Source organism: Thermobia domestica, chromosome 5 (genome assembly GCF_964235325.1).
Source record: "Thermobia domestica chromosome 5, izTheDome1.hap1.1, whole genome shotgun sequence".
Lineage (NCBI taxonomy): Eukaryota > Metazoa > Arthropoda > Insecta > Zygentoma > Lepismatidae > Thermobia > Thermobia domestica.
This window is the reverse complement of record NC_137458.1, coordinates 26,789,437-26,812,065: the sequence shown is the minus strand read 5'-3', so window position 1 is coordinate 26,812,065 and position 22,629 is coordinate 26,789,437. Positions and strand designations below refer to the sequence as shown.

General features: G+C 33.5%; 1 protein-coding gene across 6 annotated transcripts; it reads left to right on the top strand.

Annotated features, from left to right (window-relative positions):
* The first annotated feature begins 311 nt into the window (after positions 1–311).
* Positions 312–21,273, top strand: LOC145685804 (uncharacterized). Of its 6 annotated transcripts, none has more exons than XM_081758358.1 (3): positions 312–722; positions 7,768–8,296; positions 18,071–21,273. In XM_081758358.1, exons 2-3 carry the CDS (start codon positions 7,842–7,844, stop codon positions 19,161–19,163), a joined length of 1,548 nt encoding a protein of 515 aa, XP_081614484.1. In that variant the 5' UTR covers positions 312–722; positions 7,768–7,841; the 3' UTR covers positions 19,164–21,273. The 6 variants fall into 6 exon arrangements, with proteins under 6 accessions (XP_081614484.1, XP_081614485.1, XP_081614483.1 ...); XM_081758359.1 differs by lacking the exon at positions 312–722 and adding an exon at positions 738–886; XM_081758357.1 differs by lacking the exon at positions 312–722 and adding an exon at positions 738–900.
* Positions 21,274–22,629: the final 1,356 nt, after the last annotated feature.

Here is a 22,629-nt window from a genome sequence, read left to right as displayed (position 1 = left end):
TCCGAGTGTTGAACCCAAGCTTAATTTTCATTTTCTCTTCACATGTTCTTAATGCGTATTATCTCTATTTACAAAGATCTACATTATTACGCATTTTATAAACATCTTAGAAAAATCTCATTCTTCCATCTTTTTCTTTTGAAAATACCTACCATAATCACCGACCTACCATAATCACCGAGACTGCAATGAGAAATAGTTATAAAAGAAGAAGAAGAAGATAAGACAAACATGGAGAATGATTTACTAAGCACGGAGAAAGTAAGGGGGGAGTTCGGCAGTGGCTCTTGTAGTGGGTGCTTCGTGTCTGGTGGTGCTCCGAGAGGAAAAAGTCTAAGTGGGACTTGCTATACACCTACACTACACTTACACTTTCTGTTACATTTACACGTACATACATTCCCTTCTTTTTTATACGCTTTCTTTTTTCATTTTATAATTCCCACTTATCCTTATTACTTTGCCCTGCTCATTTGGCTTTTCGCCCTCTTTCCCTGTCTGAACTTCTTTCCCGATTTTGACCTTTCCTTGACATTGACTATTTTCCTGACTTGTGTCATTTCGTCCAGATTGTGTCCTGTATTTTATTCTATTTTGTTTTTGAATCATAAATCCTATGTTTGAGGTACACATTTGACAATTTAGCAATTGTAGCACAAATGACTAGTAACCTGGTGCACCTACCTATTTGACTGATAATAGTCTTCAGACAAGACAAGAAAGTAAGAGTAGTGAGGGTAGTTGTAGAAACCGCTAGCGCGTGTAGAATATAGTTTTAATTTCAAAAATCTTTTTTATGAAGCATAGATAAAACAATTTTACATCTGTGACCTATATGATGTATCTCTGAGCATTTATTTTTTTAACAGTTATTGTTTTTATAGAAGTAAATATACCAAAGTAGGTTCATAAAATTTTAAATTCCCAATATGCAACTTTACAATGCTCGCTCCAGCTGGTATTGGCCTACTCACTAAGAAACAAACAAAAAGAAAACATTAAGTTTATGAAAATGGATCAGAACTACACTAACCTTAAGCTAACCCGTTCCTACCCCTACCCAACTTATCTAATATCTTACAATTCTATACCAGCGTGGTATTGATAATCGATGCGAGGGTGGAACGTGCATCGCCCTCTAGAATTTATCACAAAATCCGAACTTAACATAGATAGGGTTCACTGGATCCACCAGAGGTACCGTAGGTGCAATTTTACTACACGAATCCACAGGTTCTAAAATATTCAGAAAATTTAGGCAAGTCTAAATTTGCCCATGTTATGTCAAGAAGAGAACCCAACCAATCCGTATGGGGCTTCTAGCACATTCCTAGTACTCATTCATTCAATCATTCATTTACTTTATCTTTTTGGTCATACGTATTGCACGATTACGTGCGTATGAATAAGACTCCTATTATTACTTATGCTATGGATGTGTATAGTAAAATTGCACGAAGAGTTGTTTACAACATAAATTCTTTCATACTTTGTTAAGAAAAAGCTACAATTAAAAACAAACCAATTTGTGCTAAGTGACCAAATGGCAACAAAACCATGTAAGTGATTCAAGCAGTGCGAATGTGGTGCTCGGATGTGAGTATTGAGATCAGCCTAGTAATTGCATAACGTGGAAAAGATTCCTTCTGCTTTCCCATCCTTCCTACAATCAGTCACTCGCAAATTTCAAAAATCAAAAGCGAGTAATTTGCTGCTGGTAGTACAGTATCCAAAATTGTACCAAAACAATTGATACGTAACGTATGATCTACCTCTCCAGGAGAAAGATTGTCGCCAAGTTCTCTAAATTCCTTTTCCCAAATTTATGGATATGACATTATTTTCTCTTCTTGCCATTTTTGTTCTAAGACAAGATACACATCGCTATCGGATAAGAACCCAACATAAAACTAAGCAGGATTTTCGCTACATCTAGTAACGAATCTCCGATCTATGAAATCCAGGGTATAATTTAAGATTCCTAACTTCATGCAAGTACGAAGGAAAACAAAAAAATTGACTCCAAATACGTCTTTATGTGAGAGTAGTCTCAGTATGTTTTGTATTCAGTGGTAGTTTTTCATTTGACAATTAATTGTGGCATTGTTGAGTTGAGAAAATTTCTGACTCAGATTGAAAGAAATATTGCGGAAGCACCTGTAACCGTACTTCAGTCCGATCTGAAGAATCCTACGGGGAAATTTGAAGCACCGGTAGGAGCCATTCACTGTCGTAGAGAAAGAAACAATAGAAGATTATCTGGTGACTATGACAAAAAGTAGTAGAAGTCGCGTCTGACTCGAACCAATAGTTGTAAAACGAGAGAGATAGTATACGATTGTTTGTTTGTAAGGTAGAGAAAATCTTGCAGCTTTACTTTAGGCGCACTACTCGAAATAATTGTTGAAACCATATAATTGCTTCACCAATTTCTTTCTGATTATCCCCTGAAGGATTTGCGATTCCCAACATGAAAGTATATTACTAGGCCTAGGTAAAATTCAATAAGGCCAAAAGAAGTGATTGTTGAAAAATTAAAATTCTTTTACGATTTGCGTATAACTGCAGCTTCGGAATGTATAACGTAACAACTGCAGCGTAGAAAATCAACAACCTGTGCTAAGCGGCCACTAAAAAGCACAAATGGTATTTATTCGAGTCGGAATTTCTAGCGCAGAGCTTGTGAAATGGGAGTAGGCATGTCATCGTAGGTGGTTACATGCGTAAGGAAAGTTACTATAAAGAAGTGGGTTAAAATATGTGTCTTACAATGGTTCCATACTAGTAACGCTACACTTGTAAACGTAGAATACAGCTTCGTACATTGTACAGAAATACACCGATGGTGGAAAGTAGCATCTAATTGAGCCATTTTTCATATGCATTTACTTATTTTATCCGTCGCAAAGCACTTGTAATTACTACGGTAGTTCCCCTACATTTGTAAACCGAAAATACAGCTATAATTAATTTTGTCGCTTACAGAAAATTGTTCCTTAAAAGTATATCTTTTCATGCCTTTTTATGCAAAGTATTCCATTTTACCTGTAAATCTGCCAAGATATGCTCGAAAACTTTACCACACCGACAAAATGAACTTTTTCTGTGTCCTAGAACAAGCAAATCTCTCTACGAAATATTACAGTACGTCTTGAAAATATTATCCATTTTTAAGTGGAAAATTTGCATAGCATTGCTGTCTTGTTTATTTAACTAATATAACTAAAATATCTTATACTACATTACTAAATATAGTGGAAGATATTTTAGTTTTGGCGTTTTCTGTACTCATACAACACTGATCGTACGTTGAGTATTGGTAAATTTATTTAAAGGAAAAGAGAAAAAATCAAGAACCTACCTCGATAAAATGTAATAATGTATAAGACAATTATAATGATATTGAAGGAAAATTTAGGCCTATAACCCAGTAAATTAAGGCTAAAAATAAGATGGATGTGAAATAAATTCATAATTAGCTGAAATTTGCAGTTAGCCCCTAGATATGTGTTGAACGAATTCTGAAAAGATTTTTAATTTTTAATGTCCGCTTCCAACCAAAAGGGCGAATGAAAGATGGCCACCAAGGTCTTTTTGTCCCAAAATATGTTTTGTTTTCCTGCATATCCCAGTCATCAAACATCATTTTTCGATTGTTTAAAACCTTGTGTACTCAACAAGAATGAATGTTTTGATTTAGAAGTAGATTTAATCAATGGAAGAATTGTAGCTATTAAGTGTAAGACGTATAGATTGAAAATTAGGTGAAAATGCGATTTTTTTTTTTTTTTGGTTTAAATTTAATATTAATCTGTTTAGCCTTATAACTTTGAAACAATTTTCGATTCGTGAGAAGTGATCTGAAAGTTCTTTGTATTTTTGTTTTCAGACGAGAGTTTGGAAAATTAAGATCGGCAGAAAAATGGCTGACATATTTGATTCTTAGTAAAACTGTTGTTGTGGTTTCAAAGTTGAACTTTTTGTGCACAATTAGGTACTTGACAGATAACTATGAATGTTTCTACGTTACTTTTCCATATGTCAATTGATTGAAGTGGCTTCCTAAACAACATAAATTAAGTCAATTCTATAAATATTGCAACCCCCTGACACCCACATTGCAGTTCCGTCACTGTTTACATCGTGCTATTTATTGTAGTGAAACAAGCGCCGCTATGTAGTTGTTCAAGAAGCGGTCCAGGATAAATGGAATTTTAGGCGGTTTTGAATCATTCTGTGTGTCTGCAATGTGGTAATATCATTTACGAATGTTTCGTGTATATTCCTGTGAAAATTGCATCAACTTTGAACAAACTGTGACTGAACCATAAGCAAAAATTTAAAATTTATTTTCTTTAATTCCCTATAAGAATAACATTGGTTGTAAACAGTGCGCAATTTTTAGTTTATACTGAAATGAAACTTCAGTAGTGTATTTTAATACTTACTTAAATTGTAGTGTATTTTAATACTTATAGTGCACGAGTCAGGGACTGATCTGTCAAAAATTGTTCAGTTTGGTGGGTTTCACTTGGTAATGTCTTACCTAGTCACTATTGCGCACCTAATGTTAGGCAGTAGAATCGAGGATATGTGAGTGTGTGTATGTGTGTGTTTGGGGAGGGGGTTGTATTTGAATAATACAGTTTGGAAAAATTACGAATGGTCGTGCTTATTCCAAAGCACTAAGTGTTCATTTTCTGATATTCATTATTCTGTTTGTTATACTTCCTGTACATTCCCTAAAAGGGTTTAACGAAGAAAGCAGAAATCTTATTCGAGACTATTTATGAACTCATGGTTACAAATACAAAAACTATTGAAGATCTTCAAGGGAACATCAGCATCAAACAACTAATCTACATTATTGAAAAGCCTGTAAAACATGGAAACTTCTCGAGAACTGCTAGAGTGCGGTTACGGTATATGGAACAGGTCAAACTTATCCTTCTCTACCTTCAAGAAGATTGAGTTAAGCATTGGGAACTACATTTGTATTGTATTAGATCAATGATTCCTTGGTTTCACGCAGCATGCTCACATTTTTAAATCAATGTGCCCATTTATATGCACAGTAAGTTTAAGAGTTGAATGAAAATATGGACGCTGAATTCAGGATATTTTTCTATTTGAACAAAAGAAAAAGTGTGGAGTGGAAATCGCCAGATAAAATAATAGAACAGTGTCTTACAAAATCCATGAAAGTATGCGGGGGGAGTAACACAAGTTCGAGGAGTGGCTGATTCTACTTTGTCAAGATTGGTTTCCTCATGCCCTATAAACAGGAAAGTATCAGAAGTTTTGGAGGACTTGTGAAAAACGTTTTGCATCCTGAAAACGCTGAATATCGGCCGTATAGAGAGTCACGAGATGACTCTGATTTGACATAGCTACCCTATTGGCTACGCTCACAATCTTTTCAACAATTGTCCTAAGCACTTATTGATAATTATAGCTTCCGGGTTGGTTGCTGATGATAAAACTAATTGTGACAGTGCAAATGAAGTTGTTGAAAAACTACTATTCACTATTCCAGAAGAATCCTTTGAAAGAGTTAAACTTCAGAGAAAAAAAAGTTATGAAAATATCTGCCACGAGCAATGCATTGATGATAAAAAATGGAAGTGTAGTATTCAATCAGCATGAGTTGTTTACCAGGATTGCTGCTGTGCTAAAGTCAAATGAAAATTTACGAGATCATCTCAAATATGAATTAACTGCTCTTTGATGGCGTTTCCTTGAGGAAGAATGCAAAATCAGCTTTAGCACCTATCATTGAATCAGTTCAGCCATGTGCTAAGGCTTCACCAACCTACTCGTCCATTGTAGGGAGAGGAGTTCTTCTCATGCATTGGTTTAGAATGAGATATATATATATATGCCCGAAATTTGTTAGATTTGTGCAGGGACGCTTCTCTCCATATGAGAGAGTGGTTTTTGATGGATATACCTGCACCTTGTCAACTAAAATATTGGAAAGGCCAAGAAGGGTGATGTCAAAAATGTGTGCAACTATTGCCTGTGACGAAAACATGGTGGCAAAGACTGAACAAGCTGTTCCTTTGCGAAATTCCTAGTAGAAATTGAGGCTAATTCAATATTGATGGGCTATTTGCAGTCTAATGCAATGGGATCGAGACACAAATACACTAATCTGCTTAACTCCAATAAGTGAAAGTAAGACCAATGCCAGATCACTTGCAGTAATAAATACTAATACAAATCTGCTTACAATTCTAATTGCACGAGGTATCCTAGAACATTATACTCTGCCTTTTAAAAACTTACTCATCTACGACATAACCAAAACACAAATAACTTGATGCCAATGAAGGACATCTTTCTCTTCCTGCACACAGCCACATGATGTGACACTACTTCCGCAAAATAAAGAAACGTGAAATCTACAGTTTTAAAGTTAATGAAGCAAAGTGACGAATTGTGTTCTTTGATTTCAGAATGTAACATTTCTCAAGTTAATATACCAAAAGGTAATTGAAGTTGCAGAAACATTTCTGAAACATTGGCTTGGGAGACCCAGGGTCGATTCGCGGTGGGAGCTCATGTGACTCGGATTCCCCGTTAACCAGTAGGTCCCGTCTCATGTAGCCTTGCTGCTGAAATGGACGTTAAACTCAAAACCAAATCACTTCTGATCCAGAAAATGTAGCAGCTTCACAACATTCACTTCGGATTTATCTTCAACTCCAGCAGTGGCTAGAGAACAACCTGAAATCTACTGAATCGGAATGGTTCATGAAGGTAGATTGAACTCAGTGTCCTCAACCCTTCTCTCAGCTTCAGAAAAGCTTCTAGAACTAATATCTTGTGACTGCAAATAACATCAAGAACGGACTGTGACGAATCATACCGATGCAAAGGACAGACATTCAGTGTTCCAACTTTTGTACCTCGTGGTTAGGAGACATCTGTAAATATTCAGCTCCCTCTTACGGTTTCGATAACAGTGATAATGATGTTGAATGACTGGCCAATATTTTTCGTGTATAAACTGTAAAAAGAAGCCCTACAAGAAACATTTAATAACATTTTTCTTGATTCTTCAATGTATCCAAATTATAATTTCAGCTAAAACTTAACAGCGCAAAAATGTTGCCTTTCGACATAAATAAAATTAATACGTACATACATGAAATTGTTTTAATGGTCATTTTATGGTATATATCGAAGTAGTAATTCTTGTAGAATATATAGGTTTTTTTTCATAATTGAAATATGTTTACCTTAGATACGTGGAAAAATATCATACAAGGCAAAAGTGCTTGGCGGCCTTATTGAATAAGCCATTTTTGATAGATGCGTACATGGAAAAGTAGGGGACTTTTCAGGATTCGTTCTGCATGTAAAGAGGAACTATTCCTGAAATTTTAAGCTAATTATGAATTAATTTCACATGAAATCTTAAATTTACTGGGCTACTATATTATCTCGTATGTAAGTGGAAGAAAAAATAGGCTTTTCTTTGACAAGAGAAAAGATTGTAGAAAATCGGACATTGGTCAGTAGTTGGATATTTCTGTATTTTTGGTATTTAGGTATATTAATATTTTAGTACCAGTAGTAGCAAAATTTCAGATTTAAAGTAATGGTTTCAATACATTTTACATCTTTAGTCTGATCTCAAAGCATTCCATCCAGTATCTCAATTTACCTGATGGATGGACCAGTATCTCAATTATCGTTGTCCTCTTGTGGCCCGCTCATAAATTTTGTTAACACGAATAATATTTTTCTTATTGATTTCAGATCTATTGGTTTTTCTTGAACATCAACTGCTGAAGGTTTCAAATTTCCAACATGAACAGTTTTGTGCGACCAAAATGCCTTTACATTATTTCAGCTTTGCTTGTAATAAAATTGAAATGAAAACGGAAAATGCTCATATTAAAGTTGAAATGAAAACAGAAAACGAGTCATTTGAAGACTGTAATTATAAACTATGTACTGGTAACATTAATGATCATAAAGATCCTCTTGCTTTAGCTTTGGAATACAAGGAAAGAGAAATTGCAACGAATGTAGTGAATATCGCTTTTGAAACGAATGAAGATGTAACAATATCAGATTGGAAACTAACTTCGAAAGCATTATGTTTGTTGGAGCGTTTACCAATAGGTGTACCAGTAGGTGAAGCTTTTACCAATAGTAACATTAGGACAAGATCATCCGATCTTAGAAACATCACGAAAGGGTCAAGCAGTGAAACGAATGTTGACGGAGAGGATGTTCAAGAAAATAATAATCGAGAAGCTTTTAGCAATGCGCAAGTCCTGAGGTACGTTTAAATGCGTTTATTTTATTTAAGGTATGTTTTGTATAAGTATTTCTTTTCAACCCTTGCAATACTTCGTTAAATATTCTTTTTTTCTTCACCTTAAACTGTCTTATTGAAACCACGAACATTTGTATACATAAAAAATGTAACCTAATGTAAGGTAACGGTAAATTGCTATAAACGTCCTCGTTACATCGGTCCTCGTTACGAACAAACTCTTTGTAGACTAAACAGAAATTCAACTTTTCCTCACTTGCAAGTAGCTTATATTATTATATGGCTTCATTAACTTCACTGGTAGAAGTTCGCGTCTCAGAAAATTATATCTTAAGATAGAGTGTCATCATATCCACTTCTACCACGGGCAAAGCTTATAGGTATTTTTTTTTCTTCCTATTTTTGTACAACATTTCCAGGCAAAATAATATGTTCTCTTCAAGAACCCTTTAGTCTGTTCTTTGAACACTGACCATGTGACGGAGTCAAGGTTACTCACTGGAAGCTGGTTCTGTCTCAAATCACGATAGTTTCCTTGGGATTCTTGGAGTTTTCACGTGGTTCTCACTGTCCTTATTCCATTATTCTCATGCGTTTCGTCTCCCTTAGCCTGGGTTCTTAAATATGGGATATTAAACTTAACCATTCTAAAAATAAATGTTGACAGGTAATTTGCTCAAGGTAAGACAATATAAGAGGATTAAAATTCGTTTATAATCGATAGGTTTGATAATATTACAAAGAGAAGGAAATTGTGAATAATAAACTACTTTCTTTCGATGTTTTCAAACGAATAGATTGTTCGATACATCATTTTACTTAGGTATAGAGAGCAATACCTGTTATGTAACGAAATATTATCAAGTTATAATTTTAGATTTTTTTATTTCTCTTTATTGATATGTAGCAGTCTTTTATCCGATAATTCTGGAAATTAGCCCTCCTAAAAATGCAATTTTAAGTATTTTTGAATGAATATAGTTTTTCGTGTTTCTTCTTTTCTTTATAGTGAAAATTATGTATTCTTGGACAAGAGTATGATTGCTTAGCTAGGGATATTCTAAGATTCTACCTCCCGATCTTACAAGGAACGGACATGCACGTGTCATCCGGACATCCAAATCAAACCTACTCCGTTCGATAAGCATAAGAAAAATATGTTCATGCACAAAAAATTGGGTGCCACGGACAACGAAGTAAGGCCCTGGGGCTCATTAACGCTGTTAGTATAAAGAGAATCGTATACTCGTAGTGAAATGCCTATTGCATCAACACTGTTCATTGGAGTCATTTTTTGTAGTTGATTTTCTTCTCCATGAAACAAGCTTTCCAGAGGTGCTACGTATTGGGGCTCATAACGTACTTGAACGGGGAAAATTGGGAGAATATTGAGAAAATTCTCTCCACAAATCCCTCCCATCAACTTTAAACTCCTTGGAGTGGCCCCTGATAAAAGCACACAAATCATATGTATCTCGAAAAATACTATAGGGGATAAGAAATGTGTGTAGCAAGTTTTGTTTTGACAGACTGAGTAGATATCAGTATAAAGCTTGCACACCAATACACGCTTTCTCTGGGATTGAACCAAGGATCTCGCTCACAAATATGACAAATGGTATCTAAGAAGTGGAATAGTGCAGTGAGAATTTAAAATAATCTCAATAAAAGAATTGAATGATCACAGTTTCAATACAGATTCGTTTGCACTCGTTAGTTGGTAAAGCAATGATTATGTAAGGGAAATATATACTGAATATCGTAAGAGGTGAAATTATAGTAACAAGCACTAAAGTATAGTAAATCTCCTTTCTGATAAAGCTAGGAAAAAAAGACCGCGGATCGCTCTGTAAAATGTAAATTGTAGAAAATATCCCGCTCGACAGGATTTAGCTGGATTATATATAATCAGGATGTAATTCTTTTTGCCATTGTCTCTATAGTTTTAGACTGTATCTAAGTCTTATAGGTTTAACTTCAGATATGTCCAATTGCCACGAAATGCTGGGTTAACAACAAAAGTTTTGTGACTCATACTGAGAATCTAAGTTACAGTTACGCTTACCTAAGACAGACTACAGAAGACAATAATGTAATAGGCTATGTGTAAAACCAAGTAACAGTGTCAGGTGTATATCTCGTGAACAAGTTTGTTTATATTGCGTTATGTATATTCTCAATTAATATTGAAACGGAAATGGTAGTAGATTTTTAACTTTTCCGGTTTTAGTAGAGAGGTTAGTGATTTTACGTTATGAGTAGCTACTGTAGTTTCCAAAGCATATTAGTTTATGCTTATACCTGCCGTCGCTTCTCGCTTGCTTCCTCCGGGACCAGCCCCGCAAGTTTCGTCCAGCTTTAAGGCCGTAGACTATTAATATTTTTTAAAAGCTAACAATTTTTCTTTTGCCCGTTTTTCGTAAGTGAAAAGAGATAATGAAATATAACTTACCACAATAATAGATAATGTTATTCTACACCCGAAAAGACGAATCGAAAGAATTATCAGTTTTGCAATCCATAGATTTTACAGTGCGTCCAAAATTTGAATTAATTAAAAATCTAGGTTAAGACAGCGACTAGAGAAACGAACTCAACGATAGTTGATATCTTATGTTGTCTTGGTTCCTTGTTAACTACTTTTTAAATAATTTTTGTATTTATTTTGTAATAACTTTTGTGAGATATTACAAAATAAATACAAATATTATTTAAAAAGTAGTTAATAAGGAACCAAGACAACATGATAAGTTTTTAACTACAGTTGAATTCATTTTTCTAGTCCATGTCTTAACCTAGATACTTGAGTAATTGAAATTTTAGACACACTGTAATTTCTGTGGATGGAAAAACTGATAATTAATTCGATTCGTATTTTCTGGTGTAGAATAACATTATCTATTACTGTAGTAAGTTACATTTCATTATCTCTTTTCACTTACGAGAAACAGGCTAAAAAAATTGTCAACATTTCAAAAATATTTAGTATTCTAGCTCCTTAAAGAGAATGTATATACAATTATTGTGCAGTTAGTGCATGTTTTGCGTATCAATATTCTTTTCAAAGTGTGTCCGTTGGCAGGCATATTGATTTGTATGTTTATTTGGACAAAAACCAAGATAATAACACACTAGACTTGATTAAGATATTATTTTAGGAAAGAAAAATGGAATGCAATAATATTTTAAAGTAGATAGCAACTCGCAAAACTGTACAACATGCAACTTAAGCAGTGATCAAGAACGAATAAATAAATACAAGTTGAAATTTAGTGTGAGTTTCCTACATTTAAGAATACAAATTACACGTTATTATTTCACAAAACGTAAGCTACAATAGATGTTACCTATTTTCAACGCGTTAGCTCATAAATTATGGGAATTATATTTTAGAAACAAGTTAGCCTAAAGTATATTTCAACCACACTACAAAAATTACACCATTTCAAGGTTTGGAATGTCAATTTTTTTATCATTACATAAAATATGTTTAAATTGTTTTTCGAAAATATTATTTTATCTGGTGACTGAGAACAAAATAATACTTTGTTTACCAAAGACAGTCTGAAGATAGTCGTGTAGTTTGTGGCGAATCAAATTTTGAGGTATCCACGAAAATATATTTTCGTTATTTTTGTACTTTATTTCGTTTTGTTATATTTTGTTATTTATTGGATTGTTATATGTTATTTGTTTAAAATTTTTCTCAATGATGATATATGACTAGTTTTCGTCATACGACGTTAAATAGTGCATGTTTGAGCGTATGAATATGGAGGCAAAGTTAGTTATCCTTGTAAATTTTAATATTTATATAAATATTTCTAAAGTCAGATAATTCAGTCGACTTCTAACTTATATTTCAATCAGCAGAAGCCTACGACTATTTAAATAAATTAACTAGACTCAACCATAATTACAAATTCATATGTTTAATATACACGTTTCCATGGATACCGCTGTGTAAATCCCAAACTCCGGTTTATAGTAATGCAAAAGTGTGGTTAGTTGGGTTCGAGAGTTGGTAAAAAATTGAAATTTTATGAAGGTCGATCCAATGTGATTTAGTCAGCAGCAAATTACGTATGCAACTCTATCCATCATGACTCTGGAACTCACTAAAGAAATAATAAACACTTCTGACCAGAGTATATACACTTGTTTATTAAAAACTAAATTCAGTATTTAGTTAGTTTTTAATAATTTAGTTTTTAATAAACAAGTGTATATACTCTGGTCAGAAGTCTTTATTATTTCTCAAATTACGTAATTTTTCAAATTTTAAGCTGTCTTCGAAATCAATAATTACTTAAAGGATTAAACAAAGTGATGTTAGTTTAAACTGGATTGTATTTAAATGAAAATTTGTCTGGAAATAGTAAATTATAGACAAATATATTGGTTGCGGAGTGATCAAAGGAAATTTGGATCTTGGTGTAGTAGCTGTGAATAATGTAAACTAGATTTAGCTATATAATTAGCTCATTCAAGTGATTTAATTCGTCTTGAGTGGAATAGATTTTACAACTGACATAGCCCTCAACATGATCAGTACTTAAGAAACTTCAGCTCGCCTCCCTCGATAGGTGATGGCTGATACCTAGATTCACTACACAAATGTCTTAGCTACAAAAAAATTTAATAGTTCAGAAATGTTGACTAACGTATAAAAATTAATTTACGTAAATAAAGAAGTCTTGGCCATTGTAGAATACCATGTATAATCAAAGTAATTTTCTGAGTTGAAATATAATAAATCTAAACCTCCGCTGTACTAAATCTATTCTAATTCTTCTTTAATTAAGTGGTAAATGAATTGCATATTGATCTCATGTTACTTTGAAATTACTGTGTGATCGTTCATTATTTGTGCAATATAATACAGAAAAATGTAGGAATTCCGATCACATGTTAGCTTAGATTATCTTCCAGGTCTTGTCCTAGAAGTATTTCTTCAATAGATGCATGTACAAGAATCTGAAGATTTGTGTACTATTTCTTTGCCAATGCATGTACAATTACCTGCATGATGTGAATATACTAATAATGAATGTGTAGAAAGTACCTACTAGAATATAGGTAATACCATTATTAAAACATTTGTATAATGTTGTATGAATTGATAGAATACTGACAGCATGAATTTTTATTCTCTTATTTAGAAATTAAGATCTGTAAATTTGTTTTGGTGGACACATGCATGTTGATTGTTTAATATTATTAACCGGAACTAAATGTATTAAACATCCTATTATGTTGATTAAAAAGGGAAATCTATCACCAGACGTAAAACTATTTTATGAAACATAATCACTGTTTTTGCTAATATGCAAATTATAAAATAAAAAGTTAAAAAGCCAATTCTTTAGGAGTTGGAATTAATTCTATAGCTTGCATATAAGAAATAGTTAGTATTTAATGGCCATAAAATTCATCAGTAGGGATTTGGAAGAATTTGGTATTATTTTGGTTTTATTACAGTATCAGATTGCGTAAATACTAATAAAGCTAAATACAAGGAATTTTATTTTCCAACATATCTTCGAAGTAGTTAGGTAGTTCCAGATTTTACCGCTACAAAACGAAGTGTCGACCTAGAATAAGCTAATTTCAATACATATCACATTTATTTATTTACTTTACTGTTCAATATTATCTGTTTATAACTAAAAGTTTACGTATAATATTTGTAACAATATCTGATTTTGCAGTTGGCTGGGCAGCTGAGCTTGCTATCGCATGACTCTTTGACAATTATTTTGTAAATTTTAGAGATTTGTTTTTACGTGGTTCAAATCCCACTGTGTTGTACTTTTCGTTTTTTGTCCTACGATCTAATCGTATAATTATTGTATTAATTTCAATTATCTATAGTATTTAATTGTGCTTTTTTAGAAAGAATAATAAAAGATTATGTATGAAACCATAGTTTGAGATCTCATTCCATTGCGGTTATCAAGTATAAAACATCTAAACAATGAAGCAGAACTTATTTTAATTTATCAAGTATTTAGAACTCAGTCATTCTCTTTCTAAACAGTTGTCTATTTCCGATTCATTACGAACAATAAGATTAAACATCTATCGGCATTAACTGCTATTTGGAAAGAATCGATGTAATTATTTGATGGAATAGTAGATTAACTGTGTGCTCCTTTATCTGCAATGCGATGTAGCCACATACTGGAAATCGCGTCTTCAGACGACCAACAAAATTTTTTGTATTCATTTTGACGTGGAAAATGTTGCTCTGTTGTCCGTTGGCGACATTTTTGGAATACCCGATCTATCTATCTATCTACCTAGTTATTCTGACAGTTAGAATACGACAGTCTCGTATTTATCGGCTGATTCGGAATTTTTCTAATAATGCCCTACAGTCGTGAGTATGTACTCTGTTTTTCAGTCATCTATGTGATATTACAATGAATAAGTGTTGAAATGTAAATAACTCAAATATTACAACTTTTGTATTAAAATTCAGTAGTTATAACAGCCAGTAAAGAACATAAAGTTAAGATCATTACATCTTTTTGTATTGTTCATCTTAAACGCATAAGAAATAGTCATTCATGGACATAATCTTTACTTCAGTTAAATGAGATTAGTAACAAACGCGTCATTACCTACTGCTTATCAAGGCGAGATATTATTCACGTTTAAGGTTCACCATACAGTAAGTGATTACACACAATAGAGTAAATACACTGTCTTATAAACGGTTAGTCACATGCTGCATAATAGTTCATCAGTAATTTGCATACTGTCAACTTTAATATTAAAGTGTGAACGTATTTTGGAATATGGGCAAATATTCAATTTGTGATAAATTAATTATGCATTGCTGTTTAATTTCGGATTCTCTGCGTGAATTCCAGGCTTTTACTGGTAATCTCAAAACATCCTTCACATGAAACGGAAAACTACTTAATTTTATATTATTACTAAAGGATTAAATACTCGCATTTTCACTTTTAAAGAATTCCTAATCTCTTTTCGAGGAAGTCAAAAGCGCGTTGTAGATATTCGTGTTTAATATATGGACAAACAAATGTGACAATTTCCGTAAAACACGTTTGGTCATCTGTTCTGTATACGTGCCTGCATATAAATGTAAAGTATTCGAGAACAAAAGCAGCTGAAGTACTGTTATTTCTGTAATATGGATCCGATTTTAGAACAATTGTTTTCTGGTTTAATTACGTTATACATATGTGGAAAAATGTGATGAATCTGGATCCAGTCAGCCACTTTTCTGTTTGGTTGCAGTCGATTTAAGGGTAATGAAAAATATACCGACATAACTAGATAAAGCTCTCCAAATGCCTTAAACCCTCATTGGACTTAACGAAGATTTCATTGGATTAAATTTCAGTTAGCATCAGGCTAACGAGAGCCTATATGAGACGTTGATCTACAGTCTAACCTGGTATCCGAACCACATAACCTCCCGCCGGAAACCGAACCACGGTCTTCCAAGCCAATGCCGCGTACGTTATTTAAATTTGCGCTCAAATGGCAAACGATAATTTACGTGTTCAATAAAACTTCTTCAAATGAAGCAATAATATAATAAAGTGATTTGGTTTAGAGGTCTGAAACCAATGGCTTGTGGTTTAGGTCCTTCGTTCAGTTTTACGATCAACATTTAAATATAATTTTCGTCTATGCTAAGCAGTGCTTGTGTGCGTTATTGTAGTCGTAATTATATGTATCTTTTCGGACAAGTCAGTTCATTCAGTGGTAATACTTATGTCACACCATCTGATTGCGTTCCGTATTGACTTGAATCTCATGTTCAAATATACATTTTCCGACAATAGGCAAAAATGCAAACATCCGTTTGGTTGTATTTGGATACCACGAACATTTTCTTAAGGAGTAGTGTATATATCTGGAAAGAATTTCTATATTTTAATTTTCGTTTCACTTCGTTGTAACAACTCTATTAATACACTAGTAAAGTTAGTTTATTATCACAAGTTCCAATACATATAATTATCTAATAATGTCCATGCATGAGTAATGAACATCTTTGGCGTGATTGGTTATGGATGAATTTAATATTTATATATGTTTAACTTTAGTTCAGCATTTCTGGCGTACACCAAAAAGGTAATTTAAACATGCGTACGTACAATTGTGGTGTTGTTCATTTTGTGCCAACTCTACACTGAAATGAAACATTCGTACAAATTTTAATGGAGTAGATTTCTCATATATTCTTATATGTTAATGCTAATATTTGGAGTAATTCATTTTCAAATGTGCACATGTAACAGTCTACCGTTCTTTCCTCTGTTCTTGAATAACACTGTTCGTTACACTTAGTTCTTAAAGAAAAACAAATCCTATGTGGTATGTACAGACGAATTCTCGTAGGTTATCTGTAACTCCTTCTGTATTTTCACACATCTACCTATTTCTCTCTTATTACTGGTATTGTATCATTACAGACAATACAACATTTCATCTTTAGGCTTCTATATATTTCACGTAAATTTTAGTCAAATTTAGATGAGTTGCACTCCTCTTACTCAGATATGCATCCGATTATTTTATATTACGCGTTACTGCAGCGATTAATTACAATTCTTGGCTCCAATTACATAAACCTAGTCATATATCTTATGGTATAACTTTTTGCAGAGTTGGAATTCAAGAATAAACACTAAAGTTTTTCGTGATGTAGGTAATACCCAGGAGACGTTGTTTGATATACCTTGGAATATGAGTGTTGTAAACCTAGTATAGAATTTGGTTTCGTCCAATATCATTACATGAGGTTATTACAAATTGAAAATCTACATCTTGGCCGGAATCTAGAAGAATAGCAAACTTGTTTCTCTGGGTTGCAAGATAAAAACGTTGCAGCTTTAGAACCTATCAAACTCTAAAAGCTTCTAATACTAATAACCGCAGTGAGACGACCGGGGCAGTGTTTATCCTCATTATCCTAGCATTGAATTCTACAATCACAATCACATTTCTTATGAATAGGTGAAAAGATACCAGGAATTGAAAAGTCGACGTTTCTGGAAAGGTTTTGTGTGACATAAGCATCTAGATATGTATCAAATTTATCATGTAGTTATGTATCAATGGACATGAAGATCGTAATTTTGATTAAAATTTAATATATCAAAGCAATCCGAGGATATTAAAAATATCAGCACTTATTGATATAGAGCTTCAGATGACATTTTGTGCAAAATTTTTAAAATTTGATATAGCCTTCCTTTGTTTCCTTGTCCTTATAGCAAGAGTATATGGTATTTATAATTGCAACAAGTTGTCGCATTTACTAAATTTTCTGACATATTTTAAGAATATATTTCTTAAACATACTCATTGACTTTCTCCCTCCATATTCATCTATAATATCATGTTCGTTTCATACTACAACATATGTACCTAGATAGGTACTTTAGTTAAAACTGATTCCGAATTTTTAAATCTAAACACAAGTTCAGATATTGGGTCAAAGGCATTCTCATCTTTGCAGAATATAGCTTGTACGAACACCCATCGAATGTTCGAATTCCATATTTCTACCTTTCATGTAATAGTTCGCAATTATGAAATTTCAGTTTATCAAGAAATATGACGTCCGATTGCCTGGGAACCACTAACATTTTAAATAGTACAAATAAGTATGTTTCTATTAATGTGTATTTTTTGTACGAGCGTTTGCATTTTTCTGGTGTCTCATATTACGTATTTCCAATTTGTGTTTTTTGATTTTTCTTTAAAATTCCTTAAACATACTCTTTCCAGAAGAGCAAATGCCTTTATTGGACGAAAGGAAAAAAATTCTCTTTCAGCTGCAAAACCTTATACGTGCAGAGAGTGTGGAAAGGGATATACTAGCAGTTCATATTTGGCAACTCACATTTTAAAGCATTCAGGTGAAAAACATCACATTTGCAAAGTCTGTGGAAAGGGGTTTACACGTAAATCATATTTGGCAAGACACATCTCCTTACATACATATGAAAAACCTCACAAGTGTCAACAGTGTGGATATGCATTCAATTATAAATCACATTTGGCAAAACACATGCTTACGCACACGGGTGAAAAACCTCGTAAGTGTCAATATTGTGGAAAGGGATTTATTGAGAACTCAGTATTGGCAAATCACATGTTAACACATACAGGTGAAAAACCTCACACATGTCTAGAGTGTGGAAAGAGATTTATTGCAAAATCAAGTTTGGCACAACACATGTTCACACATACAGGTGAAAAACGTCTCAAATGCCTAGAGTGTGGAAAGAGATATATTGGAAAATCAGATTTGGCAAAACACATGTTCACACATACAGGTGAAAAACCTCACAAATGCCTACAGTGTGGCAAGGGATACGTTAATAAATCAGATCTGGCATGTCACATATTCTCACATACGGGTGAGAAACCTCTTAAGTGCGAAGAGTGTGGTAAAAAATTTATTGGTAAATCAAACTTGGGAAAACATATGCTCTTACATACAAAGGAAAAACATCACATGTGCGAGGATTGTGGAAGAAGATTTTTTGAAAAATCACATTTGGTAAAACACATGTTTACACATACAGGTGAAAAAACTCACAAATGCCAAGAGTGTGGCAAGGGATTTATTGGGAAATCAGTTTTGGCAAAACACATGTTCACACATACAGGTCAAAAACCTCACAAGTGCCAGGAATGTGGAAAAGGATTTATTAAAAAGTCACGTTTGAGAAAACATATGTTCTCACATACAGGTGAAAAATCCCACAAATACCAAGAGTGTGGAAAGGGATTTATTGTGAAATCAGATTTGGCAAGACACATGTTCACTCATACAGATGAAAAATCTCAAAGGTTTATAGAATGTGGAAATTGATTTTCCCGGACAAATCTGTAATTCAATTGTTATAAAAATGGGTTAAAGTTACTGATCGAAATGGGGTTGTTTGGTTGTTAGATGTTGGTAGCCCTGTAAACTATTTATTTGTTGACTTGGAATATATGTATTATACTTAAGCCTATACTGATCCCTGTAAATTTCCGGCGGCAATATAGAAACAAGAATCGTTTCTAATACCTGAGGCGAAGCGAGATTGCTCAAAAAATGCATTTATATTAAAAAGTAAGAAATTAATTCAGCGGAGAACGTCGTGCGCTGATAGTGATTCAAGCTTAAGTAGAAACAATGCTTTCTATCTCTGATGCTTTTAGAGTCCCATTTCATTCTTATAACATTATTTTTTAAAATAAAATATACAACTGATAAGAACAAACAATGTAACACGTAAAAAAGTGAGAGAAGTTTGGAAATGCATGACAGTTTCGTACCTAGTAAATCCCTACCTGATTGATGTCCCTTTTTCAATGCAGTGGAAAAAAAATAGTTCTGCTTACATGGTGTTTCTGATTTGCAGCCCTAATTCTATGCCAGTTCTTTAGCTTCCGGCGTAAGTACACTTGAGTCGTTAAATTGATTATGTGTCTCTTATGTGAGTTATTTCTGTGGAGGGTAGTTGTCGTAGTCACACGATTAACCCCACCCAAGTGTGTTATGTGCATTTCCTTGTAAACGTCATTGTGTTGATGTGTCTGTGTGACGTCCTGCCTCACTTCAACGTGTGATAGAAACCACTCAGTATGAAGCCGGGTTATGGATGTCCGTACTATTTCGCTTAGAACAACATTTTCTACTAAACGCTCTTTTATAGGGTATATCCCAATAATTGACAGTATAAGACTAGTATTTGACAAATTACATGTTTTTTTCTTACCCTTTAAATGGCCCTGACTAGTGATGGGCAGTGGGAATATTCCCGGTGGGAAGTAATTTAAAAATAGGAATATTCCCGTTTTTTTCCCTGGCATATAAATTACCGGGAAGGAATTTCTTTCCATTTCTATACTTCATATTCCCAATTACAAGGACTATATGACTAATTATTCATTTTTATATATTATGACTTACTTCTAGATTTTGAAGAATTTGGAGCTTAAAAAATGTTAAAGTTTGACAGTACTTTATATAACTAAAAATGTTTTTTTAAGTTCCATTTGCACCAAAAAATAGTAATTATTTAGTGTTGAAGGGCCAAAACTAGGATGATTTACGGAAGAAATGAGCTGATAGTACTGATCAAGCAGTCAAGAAAGTATCGAACACATTTTTTTTAAGGCAGTAGCGAATTTGAACAAACCGTAAAGGTAAGTCAAAGCGATTTATGTCAGAAAAGAAAGTGGATTGTTGGTAACGAAGATAGAAAACAACGTCCCCAGCGGGGCTCTAACCCGCCTTCACTCGCTAACGCGCTCTTGGCAATGCTGTTTAAATTTAATGTTGGTAACGTAATTTAACGTATGAACCCATAAAACAGCCACATCGGAATAGAATGTCGCAAAAAAGTAGATGCAAAATCTGACCTGCCAAAGCTAAAAAATCGCCAAATGTACCAAAGTAGTAATTTACAAATAATGAATAGAAACCATTTTGTAAAGTAATGTAGAATTATGTAGAAATAAAAATGAAGTACTATTAATAAACCCTGAAACGCCGTTAGTAATAGACGTCAGTCTGTCTCCTCTCTATGACTGGTATTTCTGAAGACATACTCGAACATGTGAGTTAACGCATGGAATTTCGAGAAATTGGCAGGAAGAAATGTGTGTGGCAATGTTACATGGAAAATTATAAAGACAGGACACTATCCTGCAAATATTGTGGACATACATATTTATGCGCAAATGTTGACAAAATGGTGGGACTTGTGTGTTCTGGCAGTTACCCAACCTAATTGGTTTTAACATTTAAAAATTCAATATGTTTGTAATATCAATAGTAGAAGTTTATAAAATCCACTAACATATAAACTTAAACTGTTTAAAAGTATGTGAACTTAGTGTACCATTTTTTAAACATTTATTTTCATAGAACATATTGTAAATAAATATCCATTTTCTGTACTCTCTAAATAAAATAAAATATTAATAAAATAACATCGTTCAGAATATACATTCTAAAGACCCCTCTGGGGACAACAGTAATATTATACTGTGATGTACAAACGAATTTAACTTTGAAATCATAATATAGCAATAGAATGCAATTTTCATTGTGATTGTACATAAATTCCAATTTGAGGGAATATTCCCGAAAAATGTCTTCCCAGAAATTTACCCACCACTAGCCCTGATCTACTGATCTCTCGTATAGTTACGAAGGCATCCTTTCTTTATCCACACACACCACCATAAAAAAATAGACTGATCATTACAATATTATTATTTAAATAAGTATAAGTAAGATGAATCATTGTCCCAGAAATGACTATGATTTGAGATAATCACCAATAATTGACACATCGTGACCCAGTAATTGAGATCTCTTAATATAATTCTAATGAACAGTATAATTATCTATCAACTTTCCAAGCTGATTTATAAGTTTTTATATACATTAACGTATGTTTATTTGTTTCTCAAATAGAACTTTTACAATATTTTTGTATACAACGGATGTTAATACTGAAATAATACAAATACTCATGGTACAGAAAAAGAAAATTTACTTTATGACAAAGCCATGGGTAAAATACAGGGTGAGGCAAAAGTATAGATACACCTTATAAAGTCAAACGGTGTGAGGAATCATAATGTCGTTTAGTATGAGGTGCCTATAGGTGGGGCCAAAATTTGTATGGAGACAGCGGCGCCCATCTTGAATTTAGTGTAGGTTTCCGAAATAGAAAGGGGGTCATGTTGCATATCATTTTGCACTGCTCTTTCTGGGAATACACCTGTCAAATCCGTTTCACGATGTTTTTATTTGTGTAGGAGTTATGACCTGTTAAAATATGGGACACTTGTTACAGTCGACACTACAGCATATGCTCAATATGACATCAGCTGCGCTGGATACACAACTGGAGTCTATTTTGCAAGTCTGCACACGTCGCAGGATCTGTGGGTCAATAGAGGCACATTGGTTATATATTCGTAAAAGGCTTCTTCAGTCATTCATCCCTACGAAGTTTTTCTTATTGGTCAGTCGTCAGGCACATTTTGCACAACTTTACTTGAAATGCGAGCATACGAGAACACTATAAATGGCAGGACTACCATTGGTACACACATTCAGAGATACGATGATGGATTCTTTACCTGAACCTTAAATTATGTTATACATGTTTTTTCTCTCCTCGTGATCCAATCACTTTATTATTACTTTTTGCATTCAACTGGATTGCGGCTTCGTCGCAGTTTAAAACACGAGAGGAACCCTAAAGAACTTCAATCAGCTTTTTGTTTTCTGTTTATGATTGTATTTCATTAAACCAGTTGCAAATTCG